The 20,152-nt window shown below is 51.0% G+C and overlaps 8 protein-coding genes and 1 non-coding gene across 9 annotated transcripts; 5 read left to right on the top strand and 4 right to left on the bottom strand.

Moving 5' to 3' along the window:
- Positions 1-210: 210 nt before the first annotated feature.
- Positions 211-1,011, top strand: POX_g08665 (uncharacterized protein; the record flags this gene model as incomplete). Its single annotated transcript, XM_050117435.1, has 1 exon — positions 211-1,011. One exon carries the CDS (start codon positions 211-213, stop codon positions 1,009-1,011), a length of 801 nt encoding a protein of 266 aa, XP_049965579.1.
- Positions 1,012-2,195: 1,184 nt separating this feature from the next.
- POX_g08664 (uncharacterized protein) lies at positions 2,196-2,408 on the top strand (the record flags this gene model as incomplete). Its single annotated transcript, XM_050117434.1, has 1 exon — positions 2,196-2,408. The coding sequence occupies one exon, from the start codon at positions 2,196-2,198 to the stop codon at positions 2,406-2,408; it is 213 nt and encodes a 70-aa protein (XP_049965578.1).
- A 140-nt stretch (positions 2,409-2,548) lies between these two features.
- POX_g08663 (uncharacterized protein) lies at positions 2,549-4,792 on the bottom strand (the record flags this gene model as incomplete). The annotated part of the gene is made up of 2 exons (XM_050117433.1): positions 2,549-4,280; positions 4,404-4,792. 2 exons carry the CDS (start codon positions 4,790-4,792, stop codon positions 2,549-2,551), a joined length of 2,121 nt encoding a protein of 706 aa, XP_049965577.1.
- A 1,381-nt stretch (positions 4,793-6,173) lies between these two features.
- On the top strand, positions 6,174-7,860 carry POX_g08662 (uncharacterized protein; the record flags this gene model as incomplete). The annotated part of the gene is made up of 3 exons (XM_050117432.1): positions 6,174-6,288; positions 6,350-6,435; positions 7,711-7,860. 3 exons carry the CDS (start codon positions 6,174-6,176, stop codon positions 7,858-7,860), a joined length of 351 nt encoding a protein of 116 aa, XP_049965576.1.
- Positions 7,861-9,850: 1,990 nt separating this feature from the next.
- On the bottom strand, positions 9,851-10,639 carry POX_g08661 (DNA-directed RNA polymerase II subunit rpb4; the record flags this gene model as incomplete). The annotated part of the gene is made up of 3 exons (XM_050117431.1): positions 9,851-9,978; positions 10,189-10,316; positions 10,449-10,639. 3 exons carry the CDS (start codon positions 10,637-10,639, stop codon positions 9,851-9,853), a joined length of 447 nt encoding a protein of 148 aa, XP_049965575.1.
- Positions 10,640-11,039: 400 nt separating this feature from the next.
- Positions 11,040-12,627, bottom strand: POX_g08660 (tRNA (guanine(37)-N1)-methyltransferase; the record flags this gene model as incomplete). The annotated part of the gene is made up of 4 exons (XM_050117430.1): positions 11,040-12,007; positions 12,076-12,150; positions 12,213-12,314; positions 12,387-12,627. 4 exons carry the CDS (start codon positions 12,625-12,627, stop codon positions 11,040-11,042), a joined length of 1,386 nt encoding a protein of 461 aa, XP_049965574.1.
- A 213-nt stretch (positions 12,628-12,840) lies between these two features.
- On the top strand, positions 12,841-12,928 carry POX_tR169. Its single transcript has one exon. It is a non-coding gene; the product is annotated as a tRNA-Tyr (tRNA).
- A 2,789-nt stretch (positions 12,929-15,717) lies between these two features.
- On the top strand, positions 15,718-17,788 carry POX_g08659 (Tripeptidyl-peptidase sed4; the record flags this gene model as incomplete). Its single annotated transcript, XM_050117429.1, has 5 exons — positions 15,718-16,616; positions 16,678-16,819; positions 16,891-16,984; positions 17,062-17,359; positions 17,437-17,788. The coding sequence occupies 5 exons, from the start codon at positions 15,718-15,720 to the stop codon at positions 17,786-17,788; spliced, it is 1,785 nt and encodes a 594-aa protein (XP_049965573.1).
- Positions 17,789-18,250: 462 nt separating this feature from the next.
- On the bottom strand, positions 18,251-18,985 carry POX_g08658 (uncharacterized protein; the record flags this gene model as incomplete). Its single annotated transcript, XM_050117428.1, has 1 exon — positions 18,251-18,985. One exon carries the CDS (start codon positions 18,983-18,985, stop codon positions 18,251-18,253), a length of 735 nt encoding a protein of 244 aa, XP_049965572.1.
- Positions 18,986-20,152: the final 1,167 nt, after the last annotated feature.

The raw sequence follows: 20,152 nt of genomic DNA, 5'->3' as shown, positions 1-20,152 counted from the left end.
GATCATGTGACCTCCCTTATCGCGCCCGCCGTGAGCTTCCCTGTATATCACGTGATACATTACGGACGGCCGGGCGGCCATAAGCGCAAGGACTGATTTTCTCGAGGGAAATACAGTTCGGCCGTTCTTGCACGGCATCTGGTCAAACTAGAGAGTCCTTCAATTTCCGCCCGTACCCTCCGTGTCTACGCGAAGGAGACTTCGGTCAAAATGTTCTCACGATCAGTATTCCGTGGTCTAGCCGCTGACCTTCGGTTGTTCACTCCGATCTCGACTTCCACCGCAGCGGCTCCCCTTCGGCAACGAGCTTGCCTGCACCAAACCAGTCTCCTCCGAACACAGCAACAAGAGATCTCAAATCAATCCTCCTCGTCTTCAAACCCTGAATTACCGCTGAGCGCTGCTCGTCGTGCCCAAGACTCCGAACCAGAAGTTCAGCACTCTCCCAAGGTTCCCTCATACGACCCTTCTTCTCCATCCTCCACGCCTCGAACTCGCGCCGACGTTCCTCTCGCCAAGCAACCCGTCGCGCCTACTTTTGAATCTCCTCTCGAAGTCAGCAAGAGTCTCCTGTCCCGATTGCCTCATCTTGTCGGTCAATCGCCACACTATATTGTCGCGGAGCTGCATGCTCGTCCATACTTGTTGACCGAGGGCGACCACGTCCGTCTTCCTTTCCTGATGCCCAAGGTCAAATCGGGCGATATTCTTCGATTCAATCGCGCCACCGCCCTGGGTTCCCGAGATCTAACGATGAAGGGCTCACCACACCTCGACGAACGTTTGTTTGAGTGTCGCGTCCGCGTGGTTGGTGTCGAGTCCGAGCCGCTGCGTATCAAGGAGAAGACCAAGCGGAGACAGCGCCATGTTCGACAAGTTCGAAGCAAGCACCGTCATACGATCCTGCGTGTGATGGAAGTTAGGGTGAAGACACCCGAGCAGTTGCTGGAGGAAGGCGCTATTGTCGTTGAGGACAGCGAGGATACATCTACAATTGAAGCTCGGTCATAGTCTTGCAAGATGAAGTCACCCGAGTGAAGACGGACTATGTCATAAGAAAATTCTATCCTATAACGAGAGCTTTGGGACACCTCTGAGGGGTCCACTGTGATATTTGACATTTGACATTTTGACTTGCCAGGAACTGATGCGTTTGAGATAGTTGCATCAAGCTTATGTACAGATAGATGGGATGTTTGGGGGACTGCTTTCTTGCGCATTGTACTTTACTTTCTTTCCTCTTCAATATTTTCCCCCTCTTGAGGAATGCAACTTTTTCCAGTGTTTTCTTCTTCGATAATTTGCAAATGACTAGGTTTCCAGTCTGGTATCTGTAGAGGTCCGTATCAGCATTATGAACTCTTCCCGCGAAATTCCTAAAAATTTGGAAAATATCTTCCCATAGGGCACCCGACGAAGAACGTCCGTTCATGATTCCAAAATCCAAAGAGATCAGAACCTCATCGCATACCATCGATCTATTTCCATCAGTCACGTACCTAGCTGAGGCAATCTCTCCGATTCCCAATTCAAGCCCATAAGTAAGGTGCCTCTGTCCACAATATCGATCACCCTTCTTCTCCCCCAGACAAGCAACGTAGGATTAATATCAACCACCACTACCACCAAAGTCCAGAAAAATGACCCACACATATATATACATCATCCATAATGTAGACATGACTCTCTACAAATCTCAGCTCCTTGAACCCTACTCCTGTCTAGGTAACAGCAACACTAAATACTGATTTCATCAATGAAAAGGTGAAAAGGAAGACCTTGGTCAATCCCACGTATCTTGAAGAAATACTGAATGATGTCCCTGGGGTTTCCTTCATCTACTACCTGAGCTGGGATCTCGACTGCTTTGCCGCGCAGCCTATTCCCGAATCCCTCATTCCGTCCTACATGGAAAGAGTCCTGTTTCGACTTTTCGAGGTACCTAATATGGAAGACCGGGCTACGGGTGGGAACAGGGCATGGATTACCAACAAGAGAAATGTAGGTTTCCTTGATATTCTTATATTCCCAAACTCTAAGAGTCAAATTGAAATCAATTCATTAATCATTCAAGGTCTGCTCTACGCTATTCCAATCTATTCCAAAAAAAAGCAAAGTGACTTTCCCCAAGTTAACGATCAATCACTGAATATCATGTCCCAACATGGTATGTACCATACCAGAATAGTCCTTTCATGTCAAGTTCAGAAAAGCGATTGAAGAGATCCAAAGAGAAAACAGAAAGCCAAAGAAAAGAAAAGCATACACATAACTCAACCCATCCCGTTGGTTGGATGAGGAGACACGGCGTTTCAAACATGCAAAGTGGTATTTCATCAAGCGCCTTTGTCCGAAATGAGAAAAAAGGTCCGTCAACGCCGAGAGATGTGGTGAGAAGCAGAAGATGATTCCGCAGCAGCGGAAGGGGGGGGGAATCAGGAGTCGAGGTTGAAGAGATAGAGGAGGTGTGTTATGGATCGGGGAAAGGAAAAGAGGGGAGGGGGGAGGTCGGGCATGTAGTGAGCTTCAACGAGCGCATTCAGAGAGACTACATTGGCATCTCGTCGCCGTCAATATCACTGACACTTGTCGCCGGAGAGGCAAGGCCAGAGATGACCGAGGAGCTTGCGCCCGTTCCACCGTGCATGTCGACCTCGCCGAGAGCATCGTCGTAGCCACCCGAGCCCATGGTGGGTCGCGAGGGCTGCTTGGCTGAACTCGCCATCAGTTCTTCGATACTCGGTTTGGCGGGGACATGCTTGTCCAGCATGGTGGCATGATCGAGACTTTCCAACGCGAAGCCCATGAATTCAGCATTCTTGTGGGAAACACTGAGGGTCCAGCGATATTCACACAGGCGGATGCGGTAGAACTCAGCCTCTTCGTTGGTCGGGGCGGTGATACGCAGCAACATCCCGAACGACCCGATCAATGAGAAATTGGTGCGCGCAGAGGCGGGCCAGAAGGAACGCAAGTGAGCCGGTCGTAATCGGTTCACAAAGTCCATGGCGGAGATCAGGCGCGTCTTGGCTGCCGAACGGCAGATGTGGGCCAGATAGGGGTCCGCACCATCACCGGCCAGAGAACGCACGATGCAGCGGTGTAGTGTGATTTCCGTTGCAAAGTAGGCCAAGTGTAAAGCGCCGTTCCGGGCATGTTCATCCGTAATGGTTTCCACAATTTCGCCAGTGGAGGATTCCATCTTCAGTGCCGCAGGTAAGGATGAGAACCACTCTTTTAGTCGAATCTGTGCGGGTTTGGCCTTGTCCAAAATGATCCGAGTGCGCTGATTTCCTGCAGCGCGAAAATCCTCGATCGCCTGCAAGGTATAAAATCGGTCCAGGATATCGGACAGGATGGTGGTGAGGGCCACCATGTGACAGAACAAGAGAGGTCCATGGCCCACATCCCCATCGTCATGGACTGAGTTCGTTCCGGATGCAAAGGCATCTGAGAAGTCCTGCTCCACCAGATCCTTGACAGTCCAGTTGAATGCGAAGATCTGAGAGGGCCGGCCGTGGACGAGTGAGGACCATTTATCCTGCATGTAGAGTGCCCAGGCCAAACGCTTTCGCAGACCCTTTTCCCATGTCTTCATACGCCACGTCGTGCAGTCCTGGTGCAGTCCGAGCTCAAAGCCGGCAGTGACCAGTTGACCGTTCAGGGAGGCTGTCGCAAGGGTCGATTTCTGGGTCAACAGCAGACCGGCCTGGATTGTGGAGATGCTGGGGTACGGAAGGGAGTCAATCAACAGCTTCAGGGCAGTGCTCTCCAACCGCTGAGCGTCAGGCCTTCTTGCCGTCTGCGATCCAGTGCCCACGTCCACAAACTTGAGAGTCAACACGTAGACTGCGGCGAGCAGGAGAGGAGACAAATGCCTTCGCTCCCGATAGGATTGACGAAAGGCATCCTCCATCAGAATGGGAAATGACGGGTGGACATGTTCGAAGAATTTCTCCACCAGGGTGGAGCCATAGGGAGCGACCAGGCTCTCAATGGCATCCAGCGACACGGCCTGCGAGTCGCCAATGGGTACCGTGTTGACCACACGCATAAAGGTGCAGTCATCCGCACACCGACGGATGCGCGAGGCGGACACGGTGCATTCATCATATTCGTCGAGTGGAAGGTATTCCAACAGCGTCGGCTCCAGCTCCGTGGTCATCCCAATGTGCTGGGTGGTTTGATTGAAGAAGCCGGAGCGAATCATCGAGGGTGGTTGGGCGGGATGCGCCGCTTCGCTTTCGGGAGCAGGCTGAACGGGCTGAACGGTGGAAAGTCTGCTTGGAGACCTTTGATTAGTTTTCACGGAGCTTATGATCTATCTCTGTCGGTGCCATCGCGGCCTGGCCAAGACACCTAGACCACACATTCAATCACAGAGTACTACCGAGGGCACTCACCTTTTTGTAATCTCTCCATGGTCCCGCGCCGTGTCCGGGAGTTTTCTCTTCTTCGTGTTGGCTTCTACAGGACCAGCTGACAGGGTAAATGTACAGTCCTGCCGGTGGAAATCACACGAGTAGCACTTGTTGGTGATGTCGTTCATGGCACAACGACTTTTTCTTCCGAGGCAAGCGTCGCAGCTAGCTCCATCCCGGCCTGATACCCGACCTAGACTTGGTGCGCCGTGCACCGGCGAGGGAGATAGCGTGTTAGGGGTCGCGGAGGCAGACGGGTGCGGACGGCGACGGAGAGAGTCAGAGGGGGAATGGTGAGCCTGTGAAGAATACGCGCCGGGGGTTGTGGAGCCCGCCGTGGAGGAAGGTTGGATGGTGATAACGGTCGCCATGAGAGAAAGCCCGCGAGGCCGGCAATCGTTTATAGATCTGGTAGGCGGTCCAATTGACGAGAGGGACTCCACCAGCCGCACACTGGTGGAGGTAAGCTAGCTGGAAGAAAAGCTTGGGGAGTCGACTTCAATGAGGAATGCGAGTGAGCGGAGTCGTCCCGTGTCCGGTGCGATAATCGAGATAGGATGTACAGGCCCTGATAACGGGGCAATGGGTGACGTTTTGAATCCGTCACGTAACCAAGATTCTCCTCGGAGCACCGAGAAGTATATGAATCTAGTGGGCTTGTGGGAGAGTCCGGAGGGGGACAAGAGAGCGGGATTGGCGAGATAGAGTATGTCTCTAGAAAAGGTCTGGTAAACGGGAACCGCAGTCAGGCATTAGCTAATGACCATCCAAAGGCTCGGTATTCATGTAATGAGACCATTCGGGCTTGCAGAAATTCCAATTCTGGGGAATTCGGGGGGAGAATAAAATGCAAAATCAAAAAAACGAAAAAGAGACAAGTGGACAATTGGAGGAGCACGAGGGAGAGAGGGAGAGAGTCGCGGAGATAAGGGACTGGAAAGGGCCCAGGAGAAAGACCAGGGGAGCGGGTGCGTACATCGAATGAGAAGCTCGCAGGGAGCTTATCGGCGGCCGGTATTGAATCCCCAAAAGAACCAGAAACGATCAAAAAATTGGGGGGGGGGGGGGGGATGGCAAGGCAAATAACGTGCGTTATCTGCGAGAATCCGAGACTCGAGAATCGAGGCTGAGGAGGAGGCGTGGAGTCCCCGGGACCGGAGACAAGGTAGAGGATATAAGAAAGGGCGCGACTGTCGTGATCGACCGGGTCTGAACTTGTCCTTTCGGCGCGGTGGAGGACTGGACCAGAAGGCAATCGGACCCAGATAGATAGTGCACCTGAAGCAAAAATCCCAGTCAAATGAATCAATCGATCGATCGACTCAGGTATATCCCGTGGTCAATCTAATCAGGCCGATGTGCCTGCGAGAGACTGCAACAAGATGAGATGACGAATGGTACGCGCTGTCATTCCTGGACCGTGACTGCGAGGGAAAAGAAAATCAAAGCTGAGTACCGGGGATGTTCATCTGAAGACGAGAATGGTCCACAGGTGTTGGAGAAGGTGCGCAGTGTCGAGGAGATAAGATGGAACGGACTACCTCTCTCTCTCTCTCTTCACCAAAAAAAAATTTAAAATTAAAATTCAAGCAAGATGCACAGGGAGGTTCCCCAGATTGCGAGCTATCGTCTAGGACTCTACTGGCGGAAACATGATGACATCGACTCCAGGACATATACTCCGGACGGGAAATCGATCTCCTTTGGGGGGCAACGGAGTCTGGATGGATTCACACGCCTGGTCATTCAATCATGGGCCATGAGACTCTCCGCGCCCACGAGAAAAACCCAGCTGGGTGCACGGTGATTGGCACCGGAGGGATCCTCTCCCTCACCCTGTACGATGAAATTCATGGAATGCATGCTTGTTCGTGCAGATAGGATTCCGAGTCCCAAGCGATCTGCTTTTTGGTTTCGTAACGAAAAAGGCGCTGCAGCCAACCCCAGCGCGTCTCCGCGAGGCTCAGCCAGTGTCATTCATCTCGTCCGACTCGTCGCGTGCTGGCCACCACGGGTAGTTGAAACGGGAGCCATTCCGATGAATAAAAATTAGGTCGGCGCAATTGTCATCTCTGATAACCACCACCACGCTGATTGGGTCCACCGGCGGAGCCGCCATCATATTACGTACGATGAACCCCATCTTACTTAAGCACCGCGACGGGTCCGCCTTCGTCAATCATGAATAATCCATGCTACTGAGAGATGATTACATGCGACCGTATGGATCCATCTAGTGGCTCAATTTGCACCGGACAGGGGATTGTGAGGGCAGGCGGATGGCCTGCTGTTTTCTTTGCTTTTCAAAAGGGTGGTGTCAGGACTTAATTTGGGTCATGCGGAAGGGGTTTGCTGAGATTCACATGAAGATGAATCGTGGACGAATGCAGGTGTGGAGTACACGCGATACAAGCATGAGCGCAATATAAGTCCAACACTCAGCGCGAGGAGTAATTATGATGCGGGAGAGAGATAAGATATGATTGTCATTCGAATTCCAGATCCTCAGCCCCAGACTACCTACTCTGAACACTGAGTTCACAGGTAGCGTCCGCAACCGAGCATGCAATTAGGTAACGGGTAGTCGCAGCACCATCGAAGCCACCACCTCTTGATTTGAAGGGTGCTCTCCACCACCGATCACAACTCTGAACATCATTTTTCCTCCTGTTCTTTTGTGCTACATGAGAATCTTCCCAGTCCTTGAACTTTTCGAAATGGTATGGAAATTACTCTGCTTTTTACTACTGTAGACTACAGAGTGCAGACTACCAGTGGCCTGTACAGGTACACCGTCACTCGAGTGTCCAAAGACCCCATTAGACCCTAGCCGCATGACAAGGGTTCGCCTCATGCAGTCTCCACAGTCTGATTCATTTTAGCCATTGATCCGCTTTCTAAATAGTGGTACAAGCAGACACATCCACACCCATTTGTCACGGCAATAAACCTTCCAGTCAAGTCGTGGACCCATCACCCGAGCCGAGGCACTTTTGCATGTCCTCCGACGGACTTCCTCTTCGCAGCCTCCGACAGCGATCTCTGTCTATGACTAACTCGAAGCTTCCAAAAAGGTACTCAGATCTACCTTTGGGCACTTGGTGAGAATCCTTCGAGGCACCGTACCGTGGACGGCGTGTATATAGTGCGTTAATCAAGATTGTCCACTGGCAGGACTCTGGGGGGGAAATACAAGAGGTCAAGCCTTAAGTGGCTCCCCAGTCCGGCGCATTTCTCCATTTGAACATCCGTCCCCGCAGGAAGCCATGGATATTCTAACCAATCACAGTGTGGTGATAAGCAGCGCATCGAGGAGCCAATCATCATGATTCGATCCCACGAGCCCAAGACACGAGACGAGTTTACTTCTGCACCTCATGCACTGTTCCTCTCAAGATGGCTACCCGAGTTCTGGCGAAACCGTGTCTGCCAACCTTGAACCATTCCAGCATATCTTGTTATGACAATCGACATTCATACACATGCTCGTACTGAACCTACATGTAGTGGAGATTCTGCCTAGAAAAAGAGCGGTGGAATCTCGGACAAGTTGGGGGGGAAGAAAAAAAAAAGAAAGAAGATTCTCACAATACATGTCATTGCTCAGTGATCAAGAAGATGAACCTTTCCAGAGGTCCAGCAGTACTGAGTATCCCCCGAGGGTATATATCCGCTTTGGGTCTAAGCCTCCCGATCCCCCAAACCTCTACCCATTCGGAGTGTGGATTCTGCTGGTCTCCTTCATCTAAATTCGCTCCAGGCCTCGTCCCCGACGAGAATGCAATGCTTTACGTACAATCAACCACACTGCAGCAGTCGACTAGGCAGGTTCACACTTGAGTCCCGCATCCGCTCAAACCGAAACCCTTAGAAACTATCTATAAGGTAATAGCGGAGATTTCCTCTTCTCTTCGTGCCCGATCATGCTATCCTAGTCCTCCGCGCAAGGAAATGATCTTTACAAGCTGCCCCGATTTCTGGATGTTCTACACAGTACATACTTTACTACTCTACGCGTCTAGGACGAAAGTACCAAGCCACGCCCTTCAGCCAGCCAACCAAAACTCAGGCACACTGTGCTCCGACCACATTAATCAGTCGACTGACCAGTTGAAGAGTGGAACTGAACGACCCCGTCTGCTCAATGGCCTGATCGAAGCGTTGAACCGGGGGAGCGCAGGACCCACACGGTGGAGCCGCAGAGGCCCTACGGAGACAGCCACTCAGTCCCCGGTTTGCCATTGTGACCGTTTTAGGCTCATGGGCTTGGCGTACATGTACCTTTCTGGGAAAAGAGGGATCACTGGTTAGCCAGCTGGGAGGGAAATGGAGTCTATGAAGTCCCGGCGATGGAGCATCTGCCCGGTGGCGAGGGATCTCAATCTTGGGCCCGCGAGTCATCCTGTTCAGACAGGGCATTTGTACGTGGCTGTTCAAGGTGCAATACTCTCACTTATGCTCTCGGATCACGGGAAAGTTCAAGTCAAGAAGGATGTTGTAATAATTCACGACCGGCACATACTACATATATACATGATCGCTGCAGGTATATAAAAATAAATATATCAACATCAAATTTCGAGTCGCTCGCTGACTGGTAAGCCTTCTGTGTATCTAGAGAGTACACGGACAGGGACCAATCTTGGAGATAGATGCATTCTCGCCCTCATCCGTCCATCTCTCCCAGATGCCCGGTGAGCCCGGCGGTAATATCCATCCATGATAGGTCCCGTCACTTCCATCCATAGTGATTCTATCTACAGGCATACCTACATCAGACGGAGTGGACATAGGCTTCCTATACTTGACCACCTTAATCACATGTAATCCATTTATGAGATAGAAGAGAACCTCCAACGATGATGAGAGGTAGTTGAACCATGTGTCCTCGCTGGGATTAGATCTAATCAAGGTGACGGTGAGTGATGCAGTTGGTAGTCTGGCTATTGAAGGGGTGCACTGTCAGGTACGTGTGCGAAGTATTTAGGTCCAGGTGCGGGCCGTGGTTGACTCTTGGTCAAATATAGAATTATGTAGTTCAAACGGATGCAGGACAAGAACCTACTAGGTCATGGTGAGATTCAAAGCTTCAGCGTCTTCATGACCTCGGTGATACCTCTGAACGTTTATTATCTGTGCTTCAGTTACCACTCACAAAGATGTATGTGTAATGCCCTGCCTCCATGCTATTGCCCAGATATTCGTATGCTGCTTTTTGTACCAGAGCCAAAACGCCTGTAAACTCCCTATAAATGTTTGATACCCCCCCTTTCGGCGCAGGAAGAAAAACACGCAGGAGGCTCATGGTGGCCGAGCCAAGACAATCAGGAATCATTTACAGTATGTGGCACCCCGCTCAATAGAGCCATTGCTATTGATGAACCCCCCCCCCCCCCAAAACTCTTCATATGCTCCCAATTCCCTCAGTCTTATTCGGTGAAGTTACGCAGCTTGGTCAGTTCATCCAAGAGCTCCTGAAGCTCGCTGTCGGAAATCTTGTTTTGCAAACTGGGGATAAGGGACTTGGCCTCTTCGGCATTGTCGCAGCATAAGCTTCCTAAAAATTCAAAAACAAAGATCAGCGTGAATCGGGAACCAACACAGCTTCACAGGCCCGGGTATGACAGCGCAGGATTCAACATAGCCATGATTCGTTACGAGAGTCTCCCGAGTCGATTACGGAGTCTCGTCACTCATTCAATCGTGGCATTATGCAGAATGCGCAGTCTTCTGCCTAGCAAACGTTGAATTCACCATCAGCACCTACCCAGTTGCGATCTCTCAAACATCTCCAGCTCCGTGTGCGAGTTCAATAACCGTTCCACCGCCTTGATGTTCTCCTCGTCCTTGAACCGGGCAAACACGTCCAAATAATCGAGCGTTTTCGTCAAGTTCCTGTCAATTCAGAGTCACGGGCCGTGCAGTCAGCGACATGATCTTTCGTCTTGAAATTTCCTGCCTCTTCGCGCGCCGTCTGATCAGCGGATCAGGCGGTCCGATCTTCGCGCACCCCCTCCCGTTACGTACTCTGGCTCTTCATATTTGCCTCCTCCCCGGCGCTTATTCTCCAACACCTTGTGAATGACGAGACGCGCTTCGGAAAGCGAGAGTGTATGTGTGTGCTGATCGGCGCCAAGTTTGAGCTGAGAGGCGGCTTCAAGCTCGCCTTGGGGGAGAGCGCGCTTCCGGTGTGTCGCGGGCGGGAGTTGAACGCTCATCGTGATGTTTTCGCCGCAGTGTGCAATCAATAGGATGTTTCCTTGGCGGATTTCAGACTTCTTGTGGGGTCTGCAGAGAAGTCTTCAAGATTTTGTTGTGGTGGAGTCGTGGTTTGATGATTTCAAAGTCGCTATCAATTCGTTGAAGCTCATCCAGGTCTGCGGGGCAGAAAAAGGCGGTGCGAGTTGACCGATGATGAGGTTACAGGTCGTGATTGGATGATGTCAATCTAGACTTATATATGGTTAATTCACAGCATATTAGACCTGTACAAAGAACAGCCAAAATAGGAGCTTGCGATGCTGGGTATCAAATCTTTAAATTTCTCTATTGAATTTTTTTTCTTCAACTCCTCCTTTGGAATACCTCAACGCCTTCTCATGCTTTAGATATAGACCACTAAACCTTCCGGAATGCAACCTCTGGTGGCAGGCGGAAGCTTGCGCAGAACATTTGCTTTTTGGGACTGACCAGGCGCACGTTGTGAATGTTCAGTTCAATGGATTGATCACCAGACCCACCGACTCGGTCTTCCGGTGTGATGGTAAACCCAATGCGCTCCGACACACGCTCGCAAACGTCCTTGTGATCATCCACCTCGTTGTCAGAGTTGCCGGAGAAGCAGTAGACGTGGATCATGGGAAGGGTCTGCTTGGTGTGGGGTGCAAAAAGCTCTTCTTTGCCAGTGTACAGGCCCTGGAAAGCATCCAAGAACTCGATGGCGGTCGCTGGCAGATTCATCACGTAGTGGTCAACAAAACGGGGACGGGTATAAATCTGATCCGGTGGCTGCTCAATAGGCTTGCCGTCGTTTGCTTTGCCCTTCTTCTCTCTCCGGGCCTTTGATTTGATCGTGACAGTGACCGGTTCACTCTCGAGGAGTGCCTTGGCCGCGAAACGGATGAAATCGCGTCCATCTTGATTAAATGGTGTAACAAAATCCTGCACTTTGTTGCGTACAGTTGCATCCTGCATCACCTCATAGCCGTGGGGGTTCAAATCGTTGGCCCAGACAAAAATGCGCTTCCGGCCCGCCGGGACGGCAAAGGGTCCAACTCCAGCCATCACATCGCAAACCATTTGACCGGCTCCGAAGGTGTCTACCAGACGACGATGCTCGGTCTCCAGGCGACTGTTCCAGTATACCCGAGAGTAATCAAATCTGAATTCGCAATCTTGCTCGTGCTGGATCACATTCATGTCGGCATCACCCGCGAGCAGCTCGAAAGGGAATGTGCGGAACTGGCTGTGCGAGCCAACATCTTCGGTTTTGTTAATGACCGTGCGGATTGTAGGATTCTTGTCCTTCAGGACCTCTGCAATGATATGTTTATACGGGAGCCAGTGTTCTCGGAGGTTCAGGTGTACTATGATTCATGTGAGTTTGAATGCGCCTGGTCGGATCGTGAGAGGAGGGGTCGGGGCAGAAACGTACAGACATGCCCCACTTGCGTGAATCCTTGAGGCACCTCTTCCATCTCCTCCGGAAGAATCGAACTAGCGATTTCAGCTACAGTGTTGTTAGTGGTGATGTCCCATGCGCGCGGGCATGGTCGCGCGGAATGACTATACCGTAGCTCCAGTAGTCATAATCCAGTTCCAGGTCGTAGGGCGTCACTGCGACAGTCCCTTTCTGCACGAGCTCATTGATGACCGGCGACCAAGTTGCCTTGTCTGTTCTCCCAAGTCAGATCTCCATTGTAAGCTGAGGCCTGTGTCGATCGCAAAAAGAAGACTGCCACCTACCATCCACCTTGATGTCTTCTCGTAGCAGGAGGCCTTTGCGGATAGCACCATCCTGCTCCTTGAACTCGCGAATGACGTTGAGTCGGGGAAGAGCTAGGAGATCGTGGTTTTTGCCGAGCGCTTGACGCACGCTTGAGATTTGCGACTTTTCGAAGATCTTGGCGGCAGCGAGGGGCACAGTTTTGCGGAAAAAGGACCGATCGAGCGTTTTCATCGCCCGGTTGACGGGGGGGCGAAACATGGCTGGTAGCTCACGTGGAACCTCCTGAAGCTTCTCTTTTTTCGACTCCATTGACAAGAAGGCCGTCTGCCTTGGATGGGTCGAGTGTCTTGTCCGTTGTTGTTTGGTCAAGAAAGAGTTCGGGTTGAATGTCGGAGATGATGCGATACTGCATTTGGCTGGAAAGTTGAAAGAATATGTTTTAATTTTGACAGTTTCCACCATCAATCTTAACCCTCGATGGTGTAGTTGGATATCACGTTCGGCTGTAATGGAATATCATATAACCGAAAGGTCACCGGCTCGATTCCGGTTCGAGGGAGTATTGATTATTTTTTGCTGTTTTTTGGCCCCATACCCTTCCACCCTCGGTCTTCTTATATTTTTTTGATCTCGATTGCCGGGTCTAGATCGATAAATTTCTACTTCTTTTCGATTTCTGTATGTACACTCCAACATGCAAGGGGGTGGGGCTTTTAAATATTTGGTCCAATGCCGTCATATCTCCCATTCTGCATTCTGCATCCATACTATGTACCTGGCAGATGGGTCACCTGGTGTTCTCGCCTCTCCGTGTCCCTTGCAGATCACCATCTGTCACGCATGAAAATGTGCTCTTCTTTCTGTGCTCGTTTTTAGTCTACCCCAGTCTCTGATTTATAGATGTCTTGAGTTGTACTACACCTTGGCCTTGGTCTTGAGAAGGTGAAAAATACTGGCGGGTCCCGCCTCTTGAGCGTGCTGATGATGGCCGAAACTGCCAATGCTACCCAGTCCTGCTGGGTCAATGTACCGAATTATAACCCGTGCCTGAGATAATTATAGCTAGGTATACATCCGGCATCCTAGTTGCCCGGGTTTGAGTTGCTGACTGTACCTGATGTATCTGGGTGCCTGGCAAAAATGATATTCCCAGTATATGGAATGGTGGCCCATGGATAGGATTCGGCCCGGTAAGATACTTTGTTCAGAAGCCACTATCAGAGTAATAAGAGAGACAACCTACATGAGTATATACGCGTTCGATTTGGCATTTGATATACGGGAGAGAACTAGATCTCTTCCCCCATCCATGTTGTGCGACAGCTCCTAGTGCAGGTTGAAGCTAATGCCAGTTCCGATCAGCTGGTAGATAGGGGCAGGTGGCGCACGATTGTTCCCATCACACACCCGGGGCATTGACAAATGAACCGTCTATTTAAAGACTGCATATTTTTGGAACACAAACCTTCAGAGAGAGTTAAGGTTGCCGGTGTTCCTGCAGCCGAAAACCAAGTCCTCGGGTTCTATTACATGGACGCGTCCATGCATCCACATGAGGATCGATGCGTCCCAGGGACAACAAATGCCATATTCCAACCCTGAACCACGTCGATCCGCGCAAAACTCAATCTGAAATAATCCAAAGCTTCATCAATGCGGCACATGCTCGGGTTTTGGTGGGAGGCTAGGTCGTATCATGTCGTTGAGCGCCGCACTTCCCATCAATATCGAGGCCTTCAAATTGGGGAAGCCCAACGGTGTGACTACTTTTGTCTGATATGATTACAATTAGGTTTATGTATTCCCAAGCCAGCGAGGCAACCGGTATATCCACAGTCCATGATAGCAAAAACCAAGCGGTTGAGGCCGGAGAGGGCAATTTACGAAAAGCCACGGGGACACTGGCGATAGAGCTGGGCCTGATCAGATCATGAATCTCCAAAGCAATGTCCCGCGACCACTGTCCAGTACCCGACAGCGTTCGCAGATGAAGAAATTCCGGCCGGTGGTCTCACGTGGAGAGACGGGCGTAACTTCTTGAAAATGGACGGAATGAGACAATTGCATATTGACACTTGAATCCACGCGCCATACGATCTTGACAATAGCCACTCATCCACAGGCTATTGTGACAAACCATTCATGGTAATTCCCTGATGGTTATTCATTCCATTTACCAATCTTAGACTGCATGCAACTGATAAGATGTCCAAGCGCTCTTGCGCCCCCATCGCCAAAACCACCGCCCTGTCACCTCTTCACATCCATGCAGGGTCCACACACCGTGTTACCGGCGGGCGAATGAGCCCACTGGGAAACAGCAACCGTTGTCATGTTTCCAAGCCATCCATGTAAAGGGTCAGAAGCCGAGGACTGGAGGCTGGGGACTGTGCGACGCACCCCTCGGAAACCCTATGACGCTGTTGCAGGGATTCTCCTCTTATCGAACCACCTCGGAATTCGGCGGTGAGGCAGATGACACACAAATATACACACCCACACACAGAGAGCATCCGATGGATTTACCACACGGCCATTGAGATGTCCTGGAAATACGCCTTCATACCATCAGTATCGAGGATGAGGACAAACACGAATCCATGGTCCAGAAGATCAAGTAAAATCCTGCCGCCTACGAGGGAAAACTAAGAGCGACCAAGCAATCGCCCAGCGAAATTGGCGAAGCTTCTTCAGGCCAAGCTTCGTGGAGCAGAAAGCCCGCCGGAGTCCGGAGAGTCCCCCAAGCGAATAGAAAACACCAGTGGACAATCGCTATCTCCCGCCTCGTCGCTCTTTCGTCGCTGGAGCCCCCGCACCTCCAATCGGGCTCTAGTGCGATTTCTTAACAATATCTGTGTGGTAATGAAATTGGTATGCCTCTTGATTTGGATTTGGAGATAGACGGTAAGGGCTGATTCGACAGTCATGTCGCGTGGTTATCCACCTTCCTCTTTCCGAGGTTCCATCAACAAGACCTGCTCGGCACATGAGGTGCTGAGAGCACCATCCATGATCAAGCTAGCAGTCCCTGCAGAGCTCGCACTGTCCACCCCATCGCACGCGATGTAACCTCTGAGATGCGGAGCCCCGCCGGGCGATGCCTTGAGCACGAAAGGATCGTGGAGAAATCTTTCTCTCTCCACACGGCAAACACAATGGCTAGTCGGCTCTCTCGCCTCGAACCGATTGACCTGACCCGAGCATGAGCGAGCCGCTCGACCGCCACCAATCTTCTGTATGGCTGAACGGTGAGATAAATAGGCCTGTCGATCCCCTCCCCATTTGCCGTGCATTCGACCTTTCCTATTCTCATAGACGGCAAGTCAGAGCTTCTGTCAAGCGTTCATCATGCATTCTACCGTCTACGCTGGGCTGCTGTGCGCCCTGGCCGGCCAGTCGATGGCCGTTGTTTGGGAGAGCGCGGCTGGAGGTGTCCCCAACTCGTGGTCGCTAGTGGATAAGCCATCTACCGATACGAATATGGCTCTCTCGATTGCCTTGACTCGCAAGAACTTTGACAAGCTCGAGGCAAAGCTCGCCGAGGTTTCGACCCCCGGCAAGGGCTCCTATGGAAAGTGGTTGAGCAAGGATGACATCGACACGCACTTCCCCGTGGTGGACGATGCTCCCGTCATGAAATGGCTGAAGAGCGCGGGCATCACCAATGTGGCCCGTGATGGCGCCGTAGTGAGCTTCAGTGGCAGCGTAGACAAGATCAACAAGCTGCTTGACACCTCCTTCGCCTACTACAAAAATGGCGACTCGGTCAAGCTGCGCACCGCCGAGTACTCGATCCCGGACCACTTGACCGACCACATTGATGTGATCTCACCGACGGTGTACTTTGGCAAGACTCGCAGCGCCGCCCCAGCTCCAATCATGTCACACCATATCGAGGCTCGCAAGACAATCACTACCGAGGTCGACGCTTCGTGTCAGAAGGTCATCACTCCGTCGTGTCTGAAGCAGATGTACAACGTGGGTGATTACCAGGCTGACCCGGCAGCCGGGAGCCGCATCGGGTTTGGCAGCTTCTTGAACCAATCCGCCATCTACGCCGACTTGGAGACATACGAGAAGACCTTCAACATCCCTTCTCAGAGCTTCACGGTGGAGGTTTTGAATGGTGGTGTGAACAACCAGAGTGCCAATGTGAACGACATTGGGGAGGCGAACTTGGATGTGCAAAACATCGTCGGTGTCGCGCACCCTCTGCCTGTTCATGAGTACATCACTGGCGGTGTTGCGTAAGTGACAGTTACGCAAGATGCGTGGATGGAAAGAGTGAACTGTTAACATATCGTGCAGGCCCTTTATTCCCGATGCCGACGAGCCAACTGAGGCGAGCGACTCCAACGAGCCGTACTTGATCTTCTACGAGTACTTGCTCTCCAAGCATAACTCTGAGCTCCCCCAAGTGATCTCCAACTCTTACGGTGATGATGAACAGGTATGAATTGTGTCATTTATAACTTTTCACTGCGAGGAGGATAGTTCATTAACTGATGGCCTTCGCTATAGACCGTTCCTATCAAGTATGCTCAGCGTGTCTGCAATCTGATTGGTCTCAACACCCTGCGTGGCTTGACCATTCTCCACTCTTCTGGTGACGAGGGTAAGGTCTCCCCCCTTTTGACTGGTTGATGCATAACTATCTATACCTCGGGATTCTGACTCTTCTGTCCGTTGAAGGTGTGGGCTCTGCTTGCCAGTCTCGCGATGGCAAGACCCCCCAATTCCAGCCTATCTTCCCCGCCACTTGCCCATACGTGACTGCTGTCGGCGGTACTTCCGATGTGATGCCCGAGGTTGCCTGGAATGCCTCTTCCGGCGGTTTCTCCTCCATCTTCCCTCGTGCTTGGTACCAATATCCCGCTGTTGAGGGCTACCTCGAGAAGATCAGCAAGGAAACCAAGAAATACTATGGCCAATACACCGATTTTAACGGTCGTGGATTCCCCGACGTTTCCGCCCACTCCCTGTACCCCGAGTAAGTGTTTCTGGACCTGTGATTCGACGACGCTGTCCGTTCCACCCCCCTTCATTTTTCTGACCGTTTCCCCACAGCTACGAGATCATCTATCAGGGTCGTAAGGGCCTTACTGGTGGTACCTCCGCTGCCGCGCCCGTCTTTGCCGCCATTGTCGGTCTTTTGAACGATGCCCGTCTGCGCGCTGGCAAGGGACCTCTTGGTTTCCTCAACCCCTTCCTGTACTCCCTTGGCCAGAAGGGTCTTAACGACATCACCGGCGGAAGCTCCTACGGGTGCGGCGGTATTGACCCCCAGAGCGACCAGCCCGTGAGCGGCAGTCTGGTTATTCCCGGCGCTCATTGGAACGCCACCGAGGGCTGGGACCCTGTTACTGGTCTGGGAACTCCTGATTTCCAGAAGTTGAAGGATCTGGTGATGTGGCTATAAACAAAGACCGTTGGTCCAGGTCCCGAAGCATGCTTCTCAAAGGGAAGAGTTGTGTATATTTACTCTAAAATAGTATACTAATGCATATACGGTCGAAGATTCTACACTTGTCGCATCTTTTCTTTGTGGTACAAGGAACCTGAATTTTCGCTAAGTATTCTCTCGAGTCCTGCCATATAGATTCGAATTGAACTGGATTGGTATGCTCATCGCCAGATGCTAATAAGACGCTCAGTCTGAGAGTGATCCCGGACAGGACGGTTAATGAGAAAGAAAGCAGGGAAAGAAAGTCGACTTGACTTGCTCCGTCATTGAATTCATAACGTCGTTAAAAGAAAAGACCTTCAAGCATGCCACCCATCGCACAATATCCACAAGTCATGAGAAAGTTGAAAAAAGAAAAACGGGGAAAGGAAGGATATGCCCAGCACTATCCAGCTACCTTTGAAGCACCATCAACATTCAACCTCGCTCCCTCCGTCTCATCCTATCAATAATACTTCGATCCATCTCATTCTGCGCCAGCAGATTCGTATTTCTCTCCTTCAACCTTGTAATCTCCTCATCCTTCTTCTTCATCGCCACTCGTAGAATATCCCTCGCCCGATTGACGCCCCTCATTTTCAAATCGTGCCGGTTCAGAAGCTCGACGAGCTCGTCGTAGGCATTATTGGGGAGAACCACGCCGTGTTTTTCTAGGATGGAGCAGGCCGATTTGGATAATTCAGATTCATCGGGTCGTGTGTCTAAGCTGAGGGCGTCGCGGTTTCGGACCGGAGTAGGTGTCATGCAGAGCTCGGCTGAGGAGGGAGGGTAAGTTCTGAGGATTGAAGATTGGGATTGAGATTGAGACCGTGATTGAAAAGTTGATTGGGAGGCGCGGGTTGATGTCGGCGTTGCCAGTGCAAATGCAGCTGTAGATTCAGATCCAAATCCAGATCGAGATCGAGATGGAGACGGGGTTGGAGATGTATCGCTAAAGACGGTTTGATCAAAAGAATAGCTCGAATGTTCAAGCTTGCGCTTTCCTGGCGATGCTGTCTGTGGAGTTCGAGGGGCTTTGGATGGCAAGTCGGGATAGAAGATGGGCTGCGAGTAGAATGATTCTGTAGCCTGGCTGGATGATCCGAGTACCTTGGCAATTTCCTCGTCGTCCGACTCATCATGCCAGCCAAACTCATCCGAGTCTTCCAGCATTGTTCATAGTTTGGCGCTCATCGGCGGGGTCTAAGAGTCGCCCGGCGATGATTGTTGGTGGTGGTGGTGAAGGTAGTAATGGTAGTTGTAGTGGTGTTGGTGGTTGATGGTTGGAACATGGCGAGACATGTGAGCTACGCAATCTGATTGGATTTGCCGTTTTCGGCTAGTAGCACCCTACTAACGCGCTGTCAGTGTGATAGACACAAATAGAGTACACCATGGACTGCAAAACTACCTCCCTCCGTCGCTCCAACATGAAATCAACCGAGGGGGCTCCTGTCAAAGTAGTAACACCTAGAGGCTGTGAGAGATCATTTTCAATATTCGCATCTTGTTAGGCTTCAGGGTAAGTCCAAGAGAGAGATCGCTGGGTTCTCCCTCGCCAAAAAGGCAGCTCTGCGCAATATATGGATATCTACTGATAACACAGAGTATTCTAGCCTGTTCAACTTCAGAAATGAATGCGATTGATCGTACTTGTAGAGGAACGCGGTCAATTACCCTTACGGCACCGAGGACCCTTCTATAAACAGCCCGTTTAGCAAGCACTTTTGTCCCTAGTGACTGAAAACCATTCTAACTCGGTAATGCCATTTGCTCACAAGTCCTAGAGACACATGACTTCCTTCCATCTAGACGAGACAAGATCGCGAAAACCTGTGCGATCAGCATGTCAAATTGAAGTACTGAAGATTTCAATGTCACTTACTACGTACATACCCACCTAATGGCGGGCGTTTACTTTGCATGTGGTCGCCATGGAAACTCCAGGGTCCTTATCGGTGGGACTCGAGGAGTGAGTGCGATAAGATCAAAGCACGTGAAGACGTGGGCGGTCATGTGCGATGGTCTGCATTCCGGGATGAGTTTCTCGCATGTGATCACATCCAGGGCCACTATTGTTGCGATCCATTCGCATTACAATTTGAAACATCTTCATGGCTTGTCTATGAGATGCAATGCTAAGAACCTCCAGAAATAACATTCCCAAAGTATCCGTTCTGGGCTGATCGATCAGATCAAGTCCAAAGGGTAAAAGCTCAGATTCATGAAAAAATGCAACCGAGCGAAAAGATGCACTATTATGAACAGTATCTAATGTGGCAAGACAAGAAGAATCATGAATCATGCAATAAGAATCTAAACCTTCCTCTCCATCACATA

This window comes from Penicillium oxalicum, chromosome VII, assembly GCF_001723175.1.
Source record: "Penicillium oxalicum strain HP7-1 chromosome VII, whole genome shotgun sequence".
NCBI lineage: Eukaryota > Fungi > Ascomycota > Eurotiomycetes > Eurotiales > Aspergillaceae > Penicillium > Penicillium oxalicum.
This window is presented reverse-complemented; position numbering and strand designations above follow the sequence as displayed.